This window comes from Protobothrops mucrosquamatus, unplaced genomic scaffold (assembly GCF_001527695.2).
Source record: "Protobothrops mucrosquamatus isolate PMUCROS unplaced genomic scaffold, P.Mucros_1.0 scaffold_275, whole genome shotgun sequence".
Classification (NCBI taxonomy): Eukaryota; Metazoa; Chordata; class Lepidosauria; order Squamata; family Viperidae; genus Protobothrops; species Protobothrops mucrosquamatus.
Window position 1 is genome coordinate 387,937 of NW_015386351.1, and position 19,725 is coordinate 407,661.

A 19,725-nucleotide genomic window follows, 5' to 3' on the forward strand; every position below is an offset into this window, starting at 1 on the left:
AGCAGTGTATTGCAGAAGATGACAGTGATTAAAGAGGGAGTGACTGACAGAATGTTATCTAATGGCTTCCATGCCTAAAGTAGCACTAGAACTGCTCCTGATCCAGCATCTTAATCAGTTTGTTGGTTCTCAATTAAAATCCATACATTAATGCAATACACAGTATCTGGGGCTACATGCTTTTAAGAGGGAAACCAATACAATTGTTAATATATTATATTCTATTGGAACGGTTATTAATGGTCTTTGGTCTAGTGCAGGGGTAGGGAACCTTGGCTCTTTTATGATTTGTGGACTTCAACTCCCAGAATTCCTGAGTCAGCCTGGCTGGTTCAGGAATTCTGGGTATTGAAGTCCACAAATCATAAAAGAGCCAAGGTTCCCTACCCTGGTCTAGCGATTAAGCACCAGGCTAGAAACTGGGAGAATTTAAGTTCTAATCCCACCTTAGCCATGACAGCCAGGTGGGTGACCTTGGGCCAGTCACTCTCAGCCCAATCCACCTCACAGGTTTGTTGCTGTGAAAATAGGAGAAGGAAGGTATGCTGGACATGTTCACCGCATTGAGCTGTTTGTAAAAATAATAAAGGTGGGATATAAATAAATAAATAAATAAATAAATTCACACCATTTGTCCTATTGAGCTGCAGAGTCTGTAATTCATAGGGCAAAGCTATCAATGAATAATGCAGCAAAGAGTTTGTTCTTCAGCCAGCTTGTTAGGGAGTTGGATGCCACTGAGGGCTGAGTGGGAGTGACTGACACAAGGCCACCCAGCCAGCTTCTGTGTCTAAGTGAGAACTAGAACCTCGGTCTCTTGTTCTTAGTCAAACATCTTAGCACTATGATGGCTCTTAATTAATTCACATTAATGCAATGTTAATAATAAATTCTTGTGTTACTGAGTGGCATATGTCGAAATAATTGGGTAAGTCTGTTATCACACATCTTGGCAGGTATTATTTTTCACGTTCCTTCAAATAAGGAATCACAATATTAAAAATTATAAATTGTATTATGATCAAATCTAAGGGTGTTATGAATCATTACATGGTCCCAAACATATCTTTACTAGCGCATATTACTACATTTTATATTGTTTCTTAATTTGTAAATAGTTTATTTAAATTCTTTAATAAAAACCTATTTTTCACTTTGGGTCAGAGAATGTTTAGTGAAAAATATTTTCCTACTTAAATTATACCACTTACATTAAAAGGAAAATGTCTTTTGATTTGAACTGGTAACTTCACTGACATATCCCTTCAGTTTTTCTGGCAATACTTCAAGAGTGATTTGCCACAAGCTTTGGGAGAATGTTGTTGTTGTTTTATTTCCCAGTACAGTCTACAACCTGGTATTCTCTGGAGATCTCTCATCCATGTATTAAGCAGACCTGACCCTGCTTAACTTCCACCTCATGCAAGATCAGCAAGATTTACCTGGAGATGGTGAATATGACTTGGTGATCCACTGTATTTTGGGATAACTATGATTTACACTGGAAGAAAGATACTTATTGCAGATTCAGGCTAGCAACTTAAGAGTAAAGCAAAACACAGCACCGAAATCAGTTTAAAGATTTTTCCTGGAAAAGGGACATGGACAGACTTTTTAAGGAAGTATATGTAACTTACACAGTTTATGACCTTCAGAGTGAAATGCAGCTACCACAATTACCAATCTACCTTTGCTGGGTTATGCTGGTCTACTCTTATGGAGATGCACTGGAAACTGTTATATATCTGAATTATTTGGATAACTTATATTCAAGGTATTTTAAAATAGCAATTTGGGGTTGCCTGGTTTTGTGATTTTGTTTTGCTTTTGTGATATGGTAAGATAACATGGATGTGACAGATGAAAAACAAGATTAAGATCATTAGATTTTAGAGGCCGAAAACAATGCACTTTTAAGATTTTTCATTTTTTTCTGAATTAGTTATTGCTGCTTATGACATCATAAATGTCCTAGCTACTTCCTTAATAGATACAGTTCTCTAAATCTTTTTGCAATTGGTGTAGATTCAATGGGTTAGAAATGTTAACCACATCCTCATAACCTTTCTTTCATGCTGTCTGTATTTCTGCAGTGAATTCTAAATTTATCACATTTGTGAAGACTGAGGTTTATCTGCAGGTAAGGCAGATATAACAGGTAAGTCACAGCAAGCAGCCTACTACGAAGCTGTTTTTTTCCCTTCAATGCACTTAAATTTTTATTTGGCCCCATAATTATATATATGTGAAAGAAATGAAGAGACTACCTCTTCTGAGGAATGTTAAACTATCATTTCTTCCTCCCCTACTTCCTTCTTCCATTAATACAATCTGAAAAATATATATTGAAATTATTGATCTGATCACAATGCTGAGAGTTTTGTAAATATTCACTATCAGATGAGGAAGTGTAACGGAAACCACAGAAACATTTATGAAGTAGTGCCTCAAGGCAGCCCAATCAAAGATCATTTATCCCTGAACACAACATTTACAAGAACAGTTACAAGATCCAGACTTTCTAAGAGTCTCTGCACAAATACAAGATGCAGCACTGTGGTACAATGATGGACAAGGCTAAATATAATTAGTCATCTTCTTTGCAGTTCAGATAAAATACAGACACAGGTCTAATACCTAGCAGCCTTGCTGCCTTCATAATTTCTATTAGGGTTGAGCGGACATGTGATATTCAGAAACAATCTGGATTAACAGAGAACTGAATGAGAAAAATAACAGATGGCATTGCAATAGCTCTCCCTTCGTATGTGATCTCTCGGATGGGTCCTACATATATGAAGCACTGGGTTTCATTACTGTTGTACATTGTGATCACACAGATCAGTCCCTTTCAGTTTCCTGCATCTTCACAATTCAATCACTTTTGGGGGCTGGATATTTCTCTGCTTCTAAAACAAGGCATACGCTTCATTGGGAAGGGAGTGAGAGGCATTAGCAGGCAAATTATTTGTCAGCCTAAAAGATGCCAAGTGAGCTCCATAACAATGACATCACCCTCATTTTGCCAGCGACAATGGCACTAACAAGAGGATATAATCAACAAACCACACAGTTAGACTAGCAAGGGCAGGTGCAATGTCCCCCCCTCCCTTTTTTTTTTGCTACAAGTAAGTCAACATTCGTTTCCAGCACAAAACTATTCCTTTCATTACAATGTTAAGCAGAAGTTGGCTTCCAGAAGGCACTGCAGCTGCTGTTGCCACTTCTGCAGATGCTTTCATTAATTTTATCAAGGACACACTGAACTAAGTGCTTATTCAGCACAATGGCTCCTTGGAAGCAGCTGGAGACATAAAAACAAACTCTTTGGAAAGTGCTACAACTAAATGCAACATGTACATTAAAAGAAATGAAAGGAAGAGAAACTGGAATGTCTTAAAAATTGAAATGCAACGTCTAATAAAAGCAAGAGAAGCCAAGGTTGCCATCTCATGGTTTGAAAGGGTCATAAAGAATAGTGTCATGTGACTGTGTTGCTGAATGATGGTAGTTCTGGTAGCCCCAGTTGCCGTTCTTAAGAGAGGATTGTCCAGGTCATTAAACAAGGACCTCACATAATCATGATTTCCTGGCACTTTCTCCACTGACTATGTAGGAAGTGGGGGGGGGGAGAGGAGGAGGGAACATTGAAAATTGAATAGAACTGGTAGATTCAGCTGTTATTACAAATCAGTTATAGGTACCTCAGCATTCCTCACCTAATCATGTAAACCAGTGGTTCTCAACCTTTTTAATGCCGCAACCCCCAACCGGTCTTAAGTCGAGGACTAATCCGGTCGTAAGTCGAGGGCTAAACTGGTCATAAGTCGAGGACTGAACCGGTTGTAAGTCGAGGACTACCCAACCGGTCGTAAGTCAAGGACTTTCCCTGCCCGGGAGCGCCGCACATGCGTGGTTCCGCCCCCTGCGCCGGCCGAGGCGTAGCTGGCAAGCGGCAGAGACGGAGCAGGCCGACCACCAGCTGGCCCAGCTCAAGGGAGGTAAGGCACCCGCCGGAAAAGGGAAAAAAATGGTGGACAGCCTTGCTTGGCGACCCCCGTGAAATGGTCAATCGACCCCAAATGGGGTCGCGACCCATAGGTTGAGAACCACTGATGTAAATAGTAGGGACAGTTCCAATACTAATGAGTAATTGGGAGAGGTATAACAATTTCTTTTTAAAAAGCTACAAAGTCTTTATTACGTATGTTTTACATGTTATTGTTTTTTTACATCTTAATATACCAATTTTAGAAAAAAGGGAAATAAAGAAAAAAAACCCCAAATCATGAACTGAGAATGATTATTAAGCAATGGGAGCACTAGCCTCTAAGAAACAAAATACATTTTGCATGTTGATTAGTTCAATTTAAAAAATTACACCATTCAGTGTTAGGACTCCCAAGAACAGTGTAGTGGCCTAGTGAGGAAGATGCTTGTCTTCCACTAAGAAGGTTGAAAGCTCAATCCTAAATAGCAGATATTTCTCTCTTAGGGCACAAAGAAAAAAAAATCTGCTGCCAACCTGCATGTTGTCAGGAAGGGCATCTGGCCAGTAAATGCTCAGCTCCATCCAGTCACCTGGCTCTACCCCAAATTAAGGGATTACAGCAGTGTTTCTCAACCTTGACAATTTTAAGGCATGTGGACTTCAACTCCCAGAATTCCACAGCCAGCATTGCTGGCTGTGGAATTCTGGGAGTTGAAGTCTACATGCCTTAAAATTGTCAAGGTTGAGAAACACTGGATTACAGGGTTATAAAAGGGGAGTGGGTGAGTACATGAATGGACACACCAACTTCATGAAGATAGTTATACATTACATATAGTTCTTGACTTACAACCATTTGTTTAATGACAGTTCAAAGATATGATGGCCTTGGAAAAAGTGACTTATAACCCAAAGTTAGGACAGTCACACCATCCTCACAATCACAATTGCAATTTTGGCACTTGGCAACTGACTCACATTTATGGCAACTGCAGCATCTAGTAGTCAAAATAATTGCAATGTGCAACTTTCCCACTCAGCCTCCAAAAAGCAAAGTCAACCGCAGAAACTGGGTTTGCTTAGTAATCATGTGATTTGTGTAATGACCATGACGATTTACTTAACCATGATAATCGTGGTTCTAAAGTTGGGTCTGGTCACATAATGACTTGCTCAATGACTACATCATTTAGCAACCAAAATTCTGGTCCAATTGTGATCATAAATCAAGGACTACCTACTTCATTCATTTTAGAAAGTCTAGGTTCAGATTACAATCCCAGAATATAAATAACCTTTACTACTGCTAATGTAGCAGATGGATAAATCACAGGCTAGTTTAGTACTTAGCTTAGTTTCATGAAAATAGCTCCCAGGGGTCTTCAGACTTGGCAACCCCTAGTATAGACCATTCTCCCTTCGCATACACTTTAGTTCATATCTATAATTTAATTAATCTCAATTACTTCACAAACCAGTGTGTGACAATATTTTAGCATGTTGATGCTGAAGAGATTCTATATGAATTTCCAGCATCTTGAAAAACACACTAGCATGTGACGAGTATTTTTCTGAAGTGCCTGCTTTCACCTCCCTTCAGTAATACATCCAGTGAAAGCAGACCGGTGAATTGCAGTTGAAGCTGGTTCCTCATATTCCCACTAGTGTGGAAAAACAACAAAGCAAAATCCAGAAATAATCTTATTGATAACATGGTCCACCGCTATATGAGATCCAGTCTTCTCCAAACTCGTTTTCTCTTCTGAGTTCATGCATGTTTGACAGATATATTACTCACAAATACTATTTTTCATGTTTATTTTTAATAGTTTCCACCTGGAACAGCTGCCTGGGATGCCAATTTCTTTTTTTTTCTCACCAGTCTTTTGTAAATATTTGAAATAGCTATTTATTAACAGTTGCACGTTTATTCAGCACCGCTGTTCAGCTTGTGAACTGGAATTAGCTTTTATGCCTCATTCCTCCCTTCCATCCCTCTTTGGCTGAGCCGGGAAAGCCTCCTGCTTAGGTTCAATCTGTCAAGATTAAAATTATGCTCCAGCTGAGACCTAATCAAAGGCATCCGACCCGGTTTGCAAATAAACCAGAAACAAGAGTGGATTTTCCCCCCTCCTCTGGGGCACTTGATCTGTGAGTAAAAGCCAACTAAGCATTTTACAACTTCTATTTTTTGTATGAATGGCAATACTGCCTATCAACATCCCTCGAATCACAGGCTATATTCGCCATCGATGATATGTGCATAATAGTATTTCACATATAAAGGACTAACTGTAAAATCTCATCCAACACTACATGGAACAGAATTTAATCATAGGTTCCCTTTCATTTTTATTATCTCCCATGTGGCTTTCAGCTCTTATTGCATTTTATAAACCTAGCCACTTTTATTTTGCAGGTTGTTACAGTGGATGGACTCTGAACATACCAGTAGTCCTCACTTAACAACAGTAATGGGACCATAATTTCTGTTATTAAATAATGCAGTTGTAAAGCACACATCATATGACCGCATCGCTTAGTGATAACAATCCTAGCAGTCCCTATAGACATTGTTAAGCAAGGACCAGACGTCATTAAACGAGGACCTCACTTGATGGGACTTGTAACTTCCTGCCATCTTCTAACAAGCAAAGACAATGGGGAGGGCAGCAGGAAGCTGTAAGTCCTGGTCACAACAAGCTTTACCTTAGGCATCTCTCAAGCAGGCCAGCAGGGGAGTGGGGTTTTGTGGCATGGCGGGATGCTCAGTGTGGCAAGCCTGGGGGTAGGCAATATGGTGTGAGTGCAACTATATGAAAGAGCACCTGCTTGCTCCAGGCCCACACTTGGCTGGCTGCTGGGGACCCCTCAACAGAAAAAAAGTCACGAGTGGGAGTTACTTACCAGAGCAACTTTTGACTTTTCCTGTCAGTTTCCCCACTGATTTTGCTTGTGTGAAGCTGGCAGAAAAGATTGCAAGTGGTGATCATGTGACCACGGGACACTGTAACCATCGTAAATGCAAGCCGGATGTCAAAGGGGATTATTTCTTACTGAGAGGAGGAAAAGCTGATTAACATTAAAATATCCTTTTAATACTTTCCTTTGAAATTCAAAAATAGAAACACTAAGTGCAGATTTTTTTTTTTAAAAAAAATCAATCAATCAATGAATAAGAAATAGGCAGCAGATTCTGACAGCATCTTGCAAGCTGGTAGGTACCTCACAGGATAATATTCAAGTAGGAGCGATCCCAAAATCAGGTAGAAAGCGCTGAAAAAAAGTTTATAAATGGCGCAATCAAAGGCCCCAGGCTAATTAAGCTGAGGAACAGTAAAATAAATCAGAAATAAAATGAACACAAACATACCCAAGTTAATGTAGTAATTAAGACCCCAGGTTAGAAACCAGGAGACTGTGAGTCCTGCCTTAGGCATGAAAGCCGGCTTGGTGACTTTGAGCCAGTCATTCCTCTCAGCCCAACTCACCTCCGAGAATTGTTGAAGTGGGGAAAATAGGCTCTCTACCTTGAATAATTTATAAGTAATAAAGGTGGGATTAAAAAAATATCTAATGAATGAATTCAAAACAACTGAAGGAAGAAAAGGAAAATTAAAATGGATAAAAACAACACTGCACATAAAACTCTTCCTTAGTGTCTCCACTTCACTGAACCGAACCACAGGATACATGATATTTTGTGTCTAGAAGCAGTTTAGAATAGAGATAGTAACTTGGTGATATCATAAAATGGAGGGAAGTTTTGGCCTGTTTGGGCAGCGTGATGGGCATAAAATAAATGCTTCGGGCATAGGGAAGTCACCTGTTTTAGCTTAATCACAAACATAACCCCCAAAACCATAGCACTGAAAATAGCTGTATAAATGGGTTAAGAGGTTGGTCCTATTCCTTATGTACATATACATTCTCCTTTGATTAGAATCACACTACTGCTAGTTGAGATAAGTAAGAATCAATTAATTTGTGCAACCAAACCATGCTTCAATCAATGCAGGTTAAGACTGCTTTTTTCTCAATATTTTGGGTTTTGACCCGTTCCAGGAATTTGGGAAAGACAGCCTTTCCCTATTGCTAAAGAGAAAATGTCAGTATTCCACCAAATTAATTTGCTTTGGTATCTACCGGCAGTACTCAGGACTGCCCACATAGAGACAAAACAGAGCAAAGAATATGTTCACATTTACCGCAAAAGGACATTTTTCAGACTTCAGAAATAGTTCAAAGACAGTTAACAGTAACATAAAGGAGTAGCTTCTTCTACAACTAATTAGATCTGACTAGAATCCCAATTTCTGTTGAGACTGCTTAAAGTTTAGTGAATCAGATGCCACAGAAGCTATGTTGCATACTGTCAGACACAGCTTTTATTTGTAATGCTGTCTGCATAGTTATCCATATAATGATAATGTTTTGTTTAGGCTATAGCAATTCACTAAGCACTGGTAAGACTTTGAAGGCAGTTCAGAAACTGCAGTTAATCTAAAATACAATGGCATACATTTTAACTGGATCCGATAATATGGAATATACGGTAGTATGCCACAGTCACCTGCCTCATTGCACGACCTCTGTAGGTGCCAAACACTAAATAAAATCTAGTTCATTTTCAAATATTGTGCAGTAACGTTTTAAAAACATATGTTCATAGATGACCTGGGATCAGGGTAAATCCTGTCCCATGAACTTGCCTGGTTACCAAGGTGCAAGCTAAAACTCTTTGTATCCCTTTGACAGCTAAGACAGAGGTGGCAACCCGAGTCAGTTGCAGGATGAATATACCCCCCCCCCACTAGCTTCATTTTCTTGCATAATAGCTGTTTTATTCTATCGGCTGCTGTTGAATAGTAAATAGGATGTATAAAGTTTAAGATCTGAAATATTTTCAGTAATCAAATATATACTGTATAAAAATTAAAAAATATATACAGGACACTTTCCTACAGAGATTTTGCTCTGCGGTTCTGCCATCATGTTTACCTTAAGTAGACAAATTGATTATTTTCCTACTCAAACTATAAAACTTCTGTTTCGGGATTTGCAATGCTGGAGTTCCTGTAGGGTGAAGCATTTTCTTGGGGTTTTCCTGGCTTTCTGAAATCTGAATTAGGACTTTAAGAGACTTGATGTGCGGTTTTATTAACGAGCCTGATCTTCATCTTCTTACTCAATTTCAAAATACCTATTAGAGAATCGCTGGACCTAATTCTCCTTCTGATAGCTTTTGTGTGTGTGTGTGCTATAGGATTACCAATACATGGTTACTTTATTTTTGGTTCTGTCCCATTGGTCTGTTTGGTCTGGATTATTCCCTGTTGTTCTCAATATTCCCAGTTTGTCAGGAGTATATTAAGGTTTAAATATTCTAAAATGCCATTAAATTATATCTGGAATTTTACAGTTTATGAAGAGTTTGGGATAATTATCAGTTTTTTACTTTGCCTGGCTCCCAGTGATTCTAGATGGTTCACAAGTAAAAACATCTAGGACAAAAAACAATACAATGGCAAGAACAACACACAAACGACGGCTTAAACTAAACAACAACAATATATGATGATTGAACTGTAACAAAGAAGATGATCTTGTTATTGCGGAAGGATGTATGGGCATTATAGTCTTAATAGTTGGCTTAAAGAAATGTGTTAACTCTGATCTTTGAATTTGCTTTGTACAGATAGAAAGGAGAGATCAAACAATATGGGTAACACATGATCAAGACTTTTCTTAGTCTTACCTTTTCTTCTTCATATCTATTTTCATTATTTATTATGCACAGAACTGTTTGTATTGTTGAATTGTAGATTTTTCCTTGGTCTTATGTGTAGAAAATGAGTAAATTGTTACTGAAAAAAGGGGAAAGACAATTCCATGGCCAATTTTAAAAAGCCCTGGAGGAGTTGTAGAACGGAAATCACTCCATATGGAAGTATCCATTGAAACAGGCAGATAAAAGAGTTAACATTCCAACTTTGTTCAGTTCAGCATGAGTAACATTACATTGGTGACATTAATTCATCCATCTGGAGACCTTCCTGATGTGGAGACCAATTCCCAGAATTCCCAGCAATAGCTCTGAAGGCTACCAATTCTGGGTATTGAGGAAAAGGACCCAGGCTGTGGGCCACTGTTCTATGTTACAATATCTTTCATTAATATTGTAATAAAGCTGTTAATATTTCTCTCACAAATGGAATGGAATGGAAAATTGGCTTCCCAGAAAACTGAGTCTAAGGAGCAAGATTTTGTTCCACTTCATGGCCTGCCATACATTAGATCAGTGTTTCTTGGCAATTTGACGATGTGTGGACTTCAACTCTCAGAATTCCCCAACCAGCATGCAGCAGATAAACAAATGTAGGTTTAATCCCTATTCTAAGTTGTATCCAGAGCAGCAGTATTAGAATTACTCCTCTTTTTCTGTTTTTGGACTGGATTTTCTTGTACATGATGCCAAGTGTATAGGCTTGTCCTCAGCTCTCTGACTATGTTCCTCATCTGGAAAAGACTGAAGCTCAAATGCAACTGATATGACATTAACATATTTATGGAACAGTCAACATGAATAGGCTAGCTATGTTGTTGTTTAGTCACTATGTTGCGCCTGACTCTCTGCGATCCCATGGACCACAGCATGCCAAACTCCCCTGTCCTCCAGTATCTTCCTGAGTCTGCCAAAACCCATGTCCACTATGTCAATGGCACTATCTAACAACCTCATCTTCTGCTGTCCCCTTTTGCCTTCAATCTTTCCCAACATCAGGGTCTTTTTCAATGAATCCTCTCTTCTCATTTAGTGGTTGAAGAAATAAAGCTTCAACTTCAGTATCAGTCCTTCCAAAGAACAGTCAGGGTTGATTTCCTCAGTACTGCTATAAGGAACCTTAATGAAAATATATAATCTCTATTGATCAGGGAGAATAGCAAAAGACTTAAGTCTTATTTATTATATTCAAATTAAACTTACAAGTCTGTTTTAGTTACATAAACACATATTCAATTGATCTGTTTAATCTCCATTCATTATCCTCTTACTGGGAATTTTCTGTATATTAGAGACAGTGTTTGGAAGACCCTGGATCCATGTGTGGGAAGAATCCAGAGAAAGAAATATTTTGGGGAATATTAAAAAGGCAGAAAAGGATCTTAAAGGCAGAAAAGCAAGCCCAGTTTTTCTTAATAGTCCAAGCAGAAACTCAGCAGAAACTAGTTTTTAGAAATGCAGATGTAATAATCCATTCAGGAAGGTTGGAGCCAGGAAGCTAGAAGAAACTGATGAGATTAGGAACTCATCACCCTCTAAAAACTACATATCCCACCCAAATTCTAAAAAACATGACCTTTGGGCACATAATAGGATTAACCCACCAATACCAAAAGGGCACACTCAGACTCAGGTCAAAGTACATGACACAGGAAATACAAAGCCTCAAACAGGAACAGAAAAACAACCTCAAGAGCCCCAGAAGATATAAAAATCCAGCACTCCCAGAAAATGTGGTCAGTTTTCCCGGAGCCACGCTTCTGTCTGGCTCTGCTCTTCAGTAAACTACAACCTTCTTTCTAAAACAGTCTCCATTTTGTTTATTCCCAGCTTGGATTGGACCCCGATGAAGATTTTTCTTTCAACACATGCTTGATTTGTTTCAGGTTTCTGATGTAATTTTCTGTGCTTTCAGCTTGCTTGTTCTCCACAGCAATAAACCTAAAATCTAAAACTTTTTGGAAAAAACTAAAGCTTTGATAAATTCATACCTCTTTCTTACTGATAGATGGATATTGACAGAGAAGGTTTTGGCAATATGCTTGGATGGCTTTCTACTAAATACTATTGACAAAAAAGCCAACCAGAGGTAGCACAAATTTGACAGCTTCCCCAAACTCAAGAGAAGTATTTTAGACTCTAAAATGACTAAGAATTATGGAATGAGAGAAATGATACAAATCCAGTTTTAGTAATGTGCAGTTAAAGCTACAATACATTGAAAAAACTGGTTTCCAAAGGACAAAGATTATTTTCCAATTCTCTACAATAGGGTCTCCAAACTATGGTCTGCAGGCTACATCCAACCTTCCGGAAGGTTCCTTCTAGTCTGTCAGCTCCTCCCATGTGCCAACTGTCTCAGGGCTGGCCAGACTAGGAAGAGGAAGCCAGCTGGAGGGCCACATCCTTTCTCTGCCGGGGGGGGAGGGAGGAGTGATTTTATTTGCTCATTTTGAAAACTGTTTTTTCCCCCAGCCCTTGAATGTTTATATAATATTCAATGTGCCCCTCAGACTGAAAAATGTGGAGACTCCCACTCTACAAAAAAAGAGCAATTGAGAATGCAACTTATTATAAAATCATTCTTTCCTATTCTTTATTTCTTTATTAAGAACAACTTATTAAAAATAAACCAAGAATAATATGCCTGAGATAATTTTTTTTTTTTTTACCACAAACTAGAGCATTTTCTACATTAGATATAGACAGACTATAAACTAGACAGGGGGAAAAAACTATCTGACAAATAAAAAGACATCCTCAAGCAATATTCCTCCTTTGTTTGCCACGGTCCTCCATCGTGACTATCCTATACACAGCAATTTTCCACAATATAAACAGGAATACTGCATAAAATCCAGAAGCAAGCCTCAGATTCTCATCTATGCTTCTGGGAAGGATTTATTATGGTTAACTGATGAGCAATCCTTTTTAAAAAATATTTATCTTTATGATTGTTGTGGGCACTCAGCATCACAGAGCATCAATTTCTCTTGCTTTTACTCATTAAATCAAGTTATGCCAGCAATGCATTGTGAAGTTCCTGCAGTTTGAGACACAGGGTAATATAAATAAAGGCATCTAAAGAAGTCACCACAGTCTTGAAAAAAATAACTTTCTTCAGTAACACAATTAATGTATATCTTTTGTCCAATCTCTCATAATAAGGAACTTCTTCAATGAAGATTCTGATCTAATTCATTAGAAGTCATCCCAAACCCAACAGAAGCTAAATATAGATTTTTATAGTATTGGGAAGAACTACACACCTATATTTTTGAACAATCTTGTCAATTCAACATTTAAAGATAATTTATCCTATACGCTGGAGTTTATCATACACAAGCATTTTGATCCAGCTGAGAATGCCTATAACCAAACATTCACACGTCTGAAATGGTATAGGGCAGTGGTTCTCAACCTTTTTAATGCCGCGACCCCCAACCGGTTGTAAGTCGAGGACTAAACCGGTTGTAAGTCGAGGACTAAACCGGTCGTATGTCGAGGACTAAACCAGTCGTAAGTCGAGGACTACCCAACAGGTCGTAAGTCGAGAACTTTCCCTGCCCGGGAGCGCCGCGCATGCACGGTTCCGCCCCCTGCGCCGGCCGAGGCGTAGCCGGCAAGCGGCAGAGACGGAGCAGGCCGACCACCAGCTGGCCCAGCCCAAGGGAGGTAAGGCACCCGCCGGAAAAGGGGAAAAAATGGTGGACAGCCTTGCTTGGCGACCCCCGTGAAATGGTCGATCGACCCCAAATGGGGTCGCGACCCATAGGTTGAGAACCGCTGGTATAGGGTTTCCTGCTTGAGAAAGGGGTTGACTAGAAGACCTCCAAGGTCCCTTCCAGCTGTGTAATTCTGTTAATTCTTTGGGGTTAGCTGGAAGATACATATTACAGAAAAACTGGTGCAAAGAGTCCACTGTGGGTGACTGGGTCTTGCTTGCCATGTTATCTGACAGTCCTCTTCTCTTTTGGATTTCTATGAAGTTTGTCACTGGCTACCTGTGCATTTGATCATTGTCCCTCCTGGATTCTTTATGGGGAGGAGTGGAACAAATCTGATCTGGGAAACACCACAAATGATTTAACTTTGACATGGTGTGAGAAAAACTGGCGAAGTATAATTGAAAATAATTAATTCCTAATTAGACTAATCCAAAGCAGCAAACTTTAATATGGGGAATGGAAACTTGCAGGAAAAGGTTAACAAACCTATTTAAAGGTACCAAGATGAAAAGAAGCTGAAAAGAAGAAAAAAACCTGCTTCTATTCTCTCCAAAATCTTAGGTTCTCTGGGGAAATACTATACGTTCAAGGCAATAATATAAAAATGTGGAAAAATGCAATGTGCAAAAACGGAACAAGGGAGCTGATTTTTCAGAGAATTTGGTATGCACAAACGTTGGATGGAACTCCCTAAACTTTAAGAGGGCTAATAACTGAAGGTTGTTTTTCTGCCATGAATGCTGCTTTAATCTTCAGCTCTCCAACTGGCTGATTCAATTCAAACACGTGTACCCAGGAATGCCTGGGCGCAGAAGGAGATAGGCTTAGAGTAAGACATTAGCATACATCCTTCTTGCTTATCTGCAAATGAACAGGGACTGCACATGGTATGGTTACCATGGAAAGCTCATCCCGTGCCTTTGTGTTTGTCCTTTACATATCAAGCCTCAATAATTCATCACCAATCCTAAATATGTGGGATTCTTTCAGAATCAAAGTATTAGGCGCATATTTAAAAACTGCAGTGAAGCTAGATTTTTTGGGTAACTAAGGTAAGAGGATTCGAAACAAGAAAGAGCTTACACCTAGTAAGCTTTCCTCTGAACCAGAGGATTATTTAAAGTGTTGAACAAAGATTAAATCTTAAAATATTATTATTTTAGAATCACACTAATAATTCAAAATCCATTATTAGGACAATACCTGAATTATGTTAATTTGCATTTTTTTTAAAAAGCCCTCCCCTCCCCCAATTTTTCTTTTTCAGTCACTTTCTTTGGGATTTGTTATTCCTGTTTCTCCTCACATAGTAAGAAAATACCTTTGAAATTAGGGTTAGGACCCATTTGAGTTAGCCTTCTAGATCAGAAGCTGAGGTACATAAGGAAGGCATTACATAGAAACAATGGTTTAAACATGTGGGAATACTCAGAGGCTATTTTCCCTAGTATTAATAGCTTGCATAGTAACAAAATGCAAACATACCTTATTTAAAAAAATTAACATAACATAAACCCACCATTTTTTAAAGAAAAATAAGGCATGGAATATTACATTTTTGTACTGTTACATACAGTAGCCTTTATAAGCCACTCAACTAATAATAGTTTAAAGACTATAAATATGTTTATTTTTCTTGAAGACCCATTAGGAAGAATTACATGGGCTAATGAAAAAACACCTAATTATTCATGCTGTCTTGAATGGCTTTTAAAATGACAGACTAGTATCAAAATATTTATGTTGGCATTATAGTGTTTCTACATTAGCAGAGTCAGCAACAGAGACTGGAACATAAAAAGGGAAGAAACAAAGAAAATACAAAGCTAAACTTCTCAAGAGAAGAATTCCCCCTTTAGTTGGTATCTGATGACAAGAAAAAAAATGTTGATAAAGGAAGAAAATCTTATTTGCTGCCAAACTAACTGAAGCCATGCATCAAAATCAGGCATGGTGAGAAGTCTATAAGTACAGATATGTGTGAATTGGTATATCCATATACTTGTATTCCACCCTGCCTCAAATACACATACACACAACCGAAGACAAGCGTACTGGGAAAACCTTTTGCATGAAGGGAGTTGATTCATATTTTTGTCTTCAATTCATTCCTTTTCGCATCAAAACCCTTTTTCCCCATTCTATTGAAAACCCAGAATTGCTTATTGATATTTAGATGAATGGGTTTATTTTGCATCATGCTGGAGAGAGTCAAAGGTAAACTGTATTTGAGCTACAGGCTTGGAAAAAAATCACCTGTTAGATGGACTCTTGCATCTTTAAAAACAAACACCTAAATCCTTAAGTTAGAAACACATACAGGGTAATTTACTGCACAAATGTTACTTTGGAAAACAAGTAATGTCTACTATTGTTAATCTTATGTCGTGTTATACATTATTATGTTATATTTTTACAAACTATTGGTATTGCGCTAACTGCAAATACTACCTTTCAAAAATCTGATCCTAGTAGATCATAGATCCTGCAAAGAACCCCTAGGACAGAAGGTTAATTTCAATATTTCTTTTCTCTAAGGCAGGCCACAGAGGGTTTCAGGAGGTTGCAAAGAACTTTAGGAAAGATTAATAAGCTACTTGCCCTCCCTGACCAGAGAGGAATCTATCGAGGAGAATTTAATTCAGAAGATGGAATTCCAGGAAGAATGAAATCTGAATTGTAGCTACCTAATTTGCAAGATCAAAAGGAGTCTGGTTACACCTTTTCCAACAAACAAATATTATTAAAGGGATAAACTTTCATGAACTACAGCTAACATAATCAGATGCTTGGAGTGGCTAAACTGATGCAGGGTTTTATTCTACCATTCTTACAGGCTGTACATAAAATATTCTTTTGTCTCTACATAAAATCCATGGTTTGCTGCTTTATAATATTTTCTCAGTTCTTCTATATCTAAATCAGCTTATTTCAAGAACTGTTTCTTTGGGTTAGGGTTTTTTTTCTGCTGAGGTTTTTGTTTAATGTTTCTGTTTTCTTATTTTGTACTGAAATGTAGAATACAAATGTCAGATATATGTTTTAAGTAGAAATCGTTTGTTGGGAACAGCAGTAGCCTCTTATTCAACTGCTACAAACCCATCTGCATGTGCCAATCAGATCTTCTGTGTTTAATAAATGGAGAATGATATTTATTTATTAAGCAAAGACACTAAAAGGGTTTTCGCAAACACGACAGTAAAAATGGATTGGGGGGATTTAATCAAAAGCAAATACTTGCACAGCAAAGAACAAACAACCTTTCTCTGTTGACCTTCCTTCCATTATGCCTACCAACATGTCACTTAACGTCTTAGGGGACTTCAACAAAAGACAGTGAAACAATGTCATGGTACACAAAGTTGTTTAAAGTTGAGCCAGTTTTAAAAAAAGCCAAAAAAGGATTGCTATTTGTATAAAAACAAAAACTCAAGCAAGTTTTAAACAATACTAGAGAATGAAAAAGCAATATATCAAAGCAAGAGAATAAAGCATTAAATATAACAAATGTTTTCAGGAAATTCCTAATGTAAGATTCCAATAGGAATTAAAGCCAAAATCTTGCCTGCATTTCTCCAGAAGGAGCAAAAATCAGACACCAAAGGATTTCTTACTGATATTCTATGAGCCCAACCTAACTTGAAATTAAACATTCGTACTTAAAATTAAACATTCCAATACCATCGCATGTTGCAACAATTTTACCAGCACAGGAGTCTTCTGCTTGTCTGCCACACATAAGCTAACTTAAGAAGTCTTTTTCTGGGTTTCAACCATGGGCATATGATCTGTCTGGATCACAATTAAAACAGATCTTGATTGGTAGATTTTCCTGCCTGTTTATGGTTTCCACCTAGGCCAGAAACCAATCATCAAATGCTTTCTTTTCCATGGGCAGGTTTCAGGATATGTACTTTCAGCTGGTACTTTGAGGATATGTACTCCCCACATAACCAGCACTGGCATTCCATCTTCTGACAATAGAAATCATGTTTGTGTCAAAAAGAGTTTTTAAACTGAAAGCCATTCATTGATACATGGAATACAGATACTCCTTGACTTACAACTACAATCAGTGCTGGAATATCAGTTGCTAAGTGATGTGATCATGCCACTGGATTCGATTTCACAACCATTTTACTATGGTCATTAAGTGAATCACCACAGTCGTTCAGTGAATCATGTGGTCATTTAAGCTAATCTAACTTCCTTATCGGAAACCATCTGGGAAGATCACAAATCGCAATCACGTGGCCACGGGACACTATAATCAGCTGCAAATACGAGCCAGTTGTCAAGTGCCCAAATTGTGATCATGTGACCATGGGGTGGTGCAATAATCAAAACTCTGAGAACAGGTCATAACTCACTTTTTTCAGGGTTCAACTTGGAACCATGGTTAAACAAACAGCTGTAAGTTGCTGACTACCTGTAGTTGAAAATAAATAATACTAGACAACCCTGTGAGCTGTTAGGTCATTCTCTTAAGAGGAAAGTAGTATAATCCAATGTGATCAGAATAAACATTAAATTTTAGACTGACCAAAAATGTTCATCTCAATGGTGGATGGTCCCAGGTTCATCTAAGAAGAGATGATCTTATACATTATACATAGAAAAATAATTGTTGTGGCAAATGAACTTTAATAATAAGTTAATGCTTAGTTACCTAAAAAGATAATCAGATTGATCATGAGTGGACAAAAAAACAGTGGGAGTGACTTCTGATTTCCTGCTGTCTTCCCCATTGACTTTGCTTGTGGGAAGCTGGCAAGAAGCATTAGGAATCACAATCACATGACCAAGGGGACACTGAAACAGCCACAGCTTTGTGAATAAAAGTAGTCTGAACACCTTAAATTCACAAAAGTAATGGGTCCCAGATTTTTTACCCATCCTTAAGTTAGCATATTTTAGATGCCTTGATTCAAAAACCATTGTGGTATAAAGCACAATTTGGCCTAACTTGAGAATACAAACAGAGAAACAGGTAAACATAATGAGAGTTTTAGTAGTATATGAATAGATATAATTTTCCAGATTTGAAAACAATCCACAGATTAAAAACCAGCATTTATTCTTTAAACCTATATATAGGTCAGTGGTGGTGAACCTATGGCACGCGTGCCAGAGGTGGCATTCGGAGCCCTCTCTGTGGGCACGCACACCGTTGCCCCAGCCCCACCTTTCCCCGCAACCCCCTCCTCACAAGCAGCCTGCCTGGAGGAGAGGCTCCCCCAGGCGCGGCCCACGCAGAGCAGCGCAGCCAAGCACATGGCAGACAGGCAGCAAGGGCAAGACTCTGCCCTCGCACCTCATCACAAGCAGATGATGCTACGGGGTGTGGCCGCCATGGCGCTGCAAGGCTGCCTGGGCGATCTGTGGTGATTGGCCCCGTGGGTGGACAGAGCGGGGGCACAGTGGGGATGGACCAGGGGGGCGGGGTGGTTTTTGGGCACTCGGTCGCTAAAAGGTTCGCCATCACTGATATAGGTGGTACATTTAGTACATCATCATCTACATATTCTGCTGCAATAGATCAAATTATATCACATTAGTAGATATTTTGAAAACTAAAATAATTTGTATGTTTAGAATACAAATTTGAACAAACAAATAAAACCTACCTTGAAAGGACTGTTTGCCTCTGTTTACCAGTTCTTCAATAGAATAGCTTGCTAATTCCCCTCGGGCATGCTTAGTTTTGCAATAAGTACATGCATTGAGACACCTGGAGAAAAAGCATATATATTCTTTCATTTTAAAAAAATACATCCACACAAACATCCAGATTATGAAACCTGTTGCTCTGCTCTTGAAAATATATTTATAGACAATTATTGTTGTTATACACAACAGCACATTACTGACAAATTAATCCTTTCAAAATCAAGTTTAATCAAGGCATATATTGCCTCTCAAAATGATTTGCTTAATAATTGTGCAAACTAGGATATTTTGTCATCTTTGTGCTACTGAATCATTTTTTTGCATGGCAGATAATTTAAAATTAGCCCAGAGTTGCAAAAATCTGATCAACCATTTAATGGAAGTAGAGGTTAACATTTTTTATCTTTGTAGGTCTAGTGACCATCTGGATTTCTGCCTCCCAGATCAGAAGATCCTAGACTTGGAGTAAAAATAGAATAACAATAGTAAAGCTAAAATAAATATTTTATATTTTTTTAAACAGTTTGTTACATGGGATATTAATTTATAAT

General features: G+C 38.3%; 1 protein-coding gene across 1 annotated transcript in view; it reads right to left on the reverse strand.

Annotated features, from left to right (window-relative positions):
• The window catches only part of CDKAL1 (CDK5 regulatory subunit associated protein 1 like 1), a 297,422-nt gene that overhangs the window by 156,396 nt on the left and 121,301 nt on the right, over positions 1–19,725 (reverse strand). Inside the window, exon 9 of the mRNA XM_015831691.1 lies at positions 19,132–19,235. Coding sequence (XP_015687177.1) covers positions 19,132–19,235 — 104 coding nt within the window. The remainder of the gene's footprint in view (positions 1–19,131; positions 19,236–19,725) is intronic.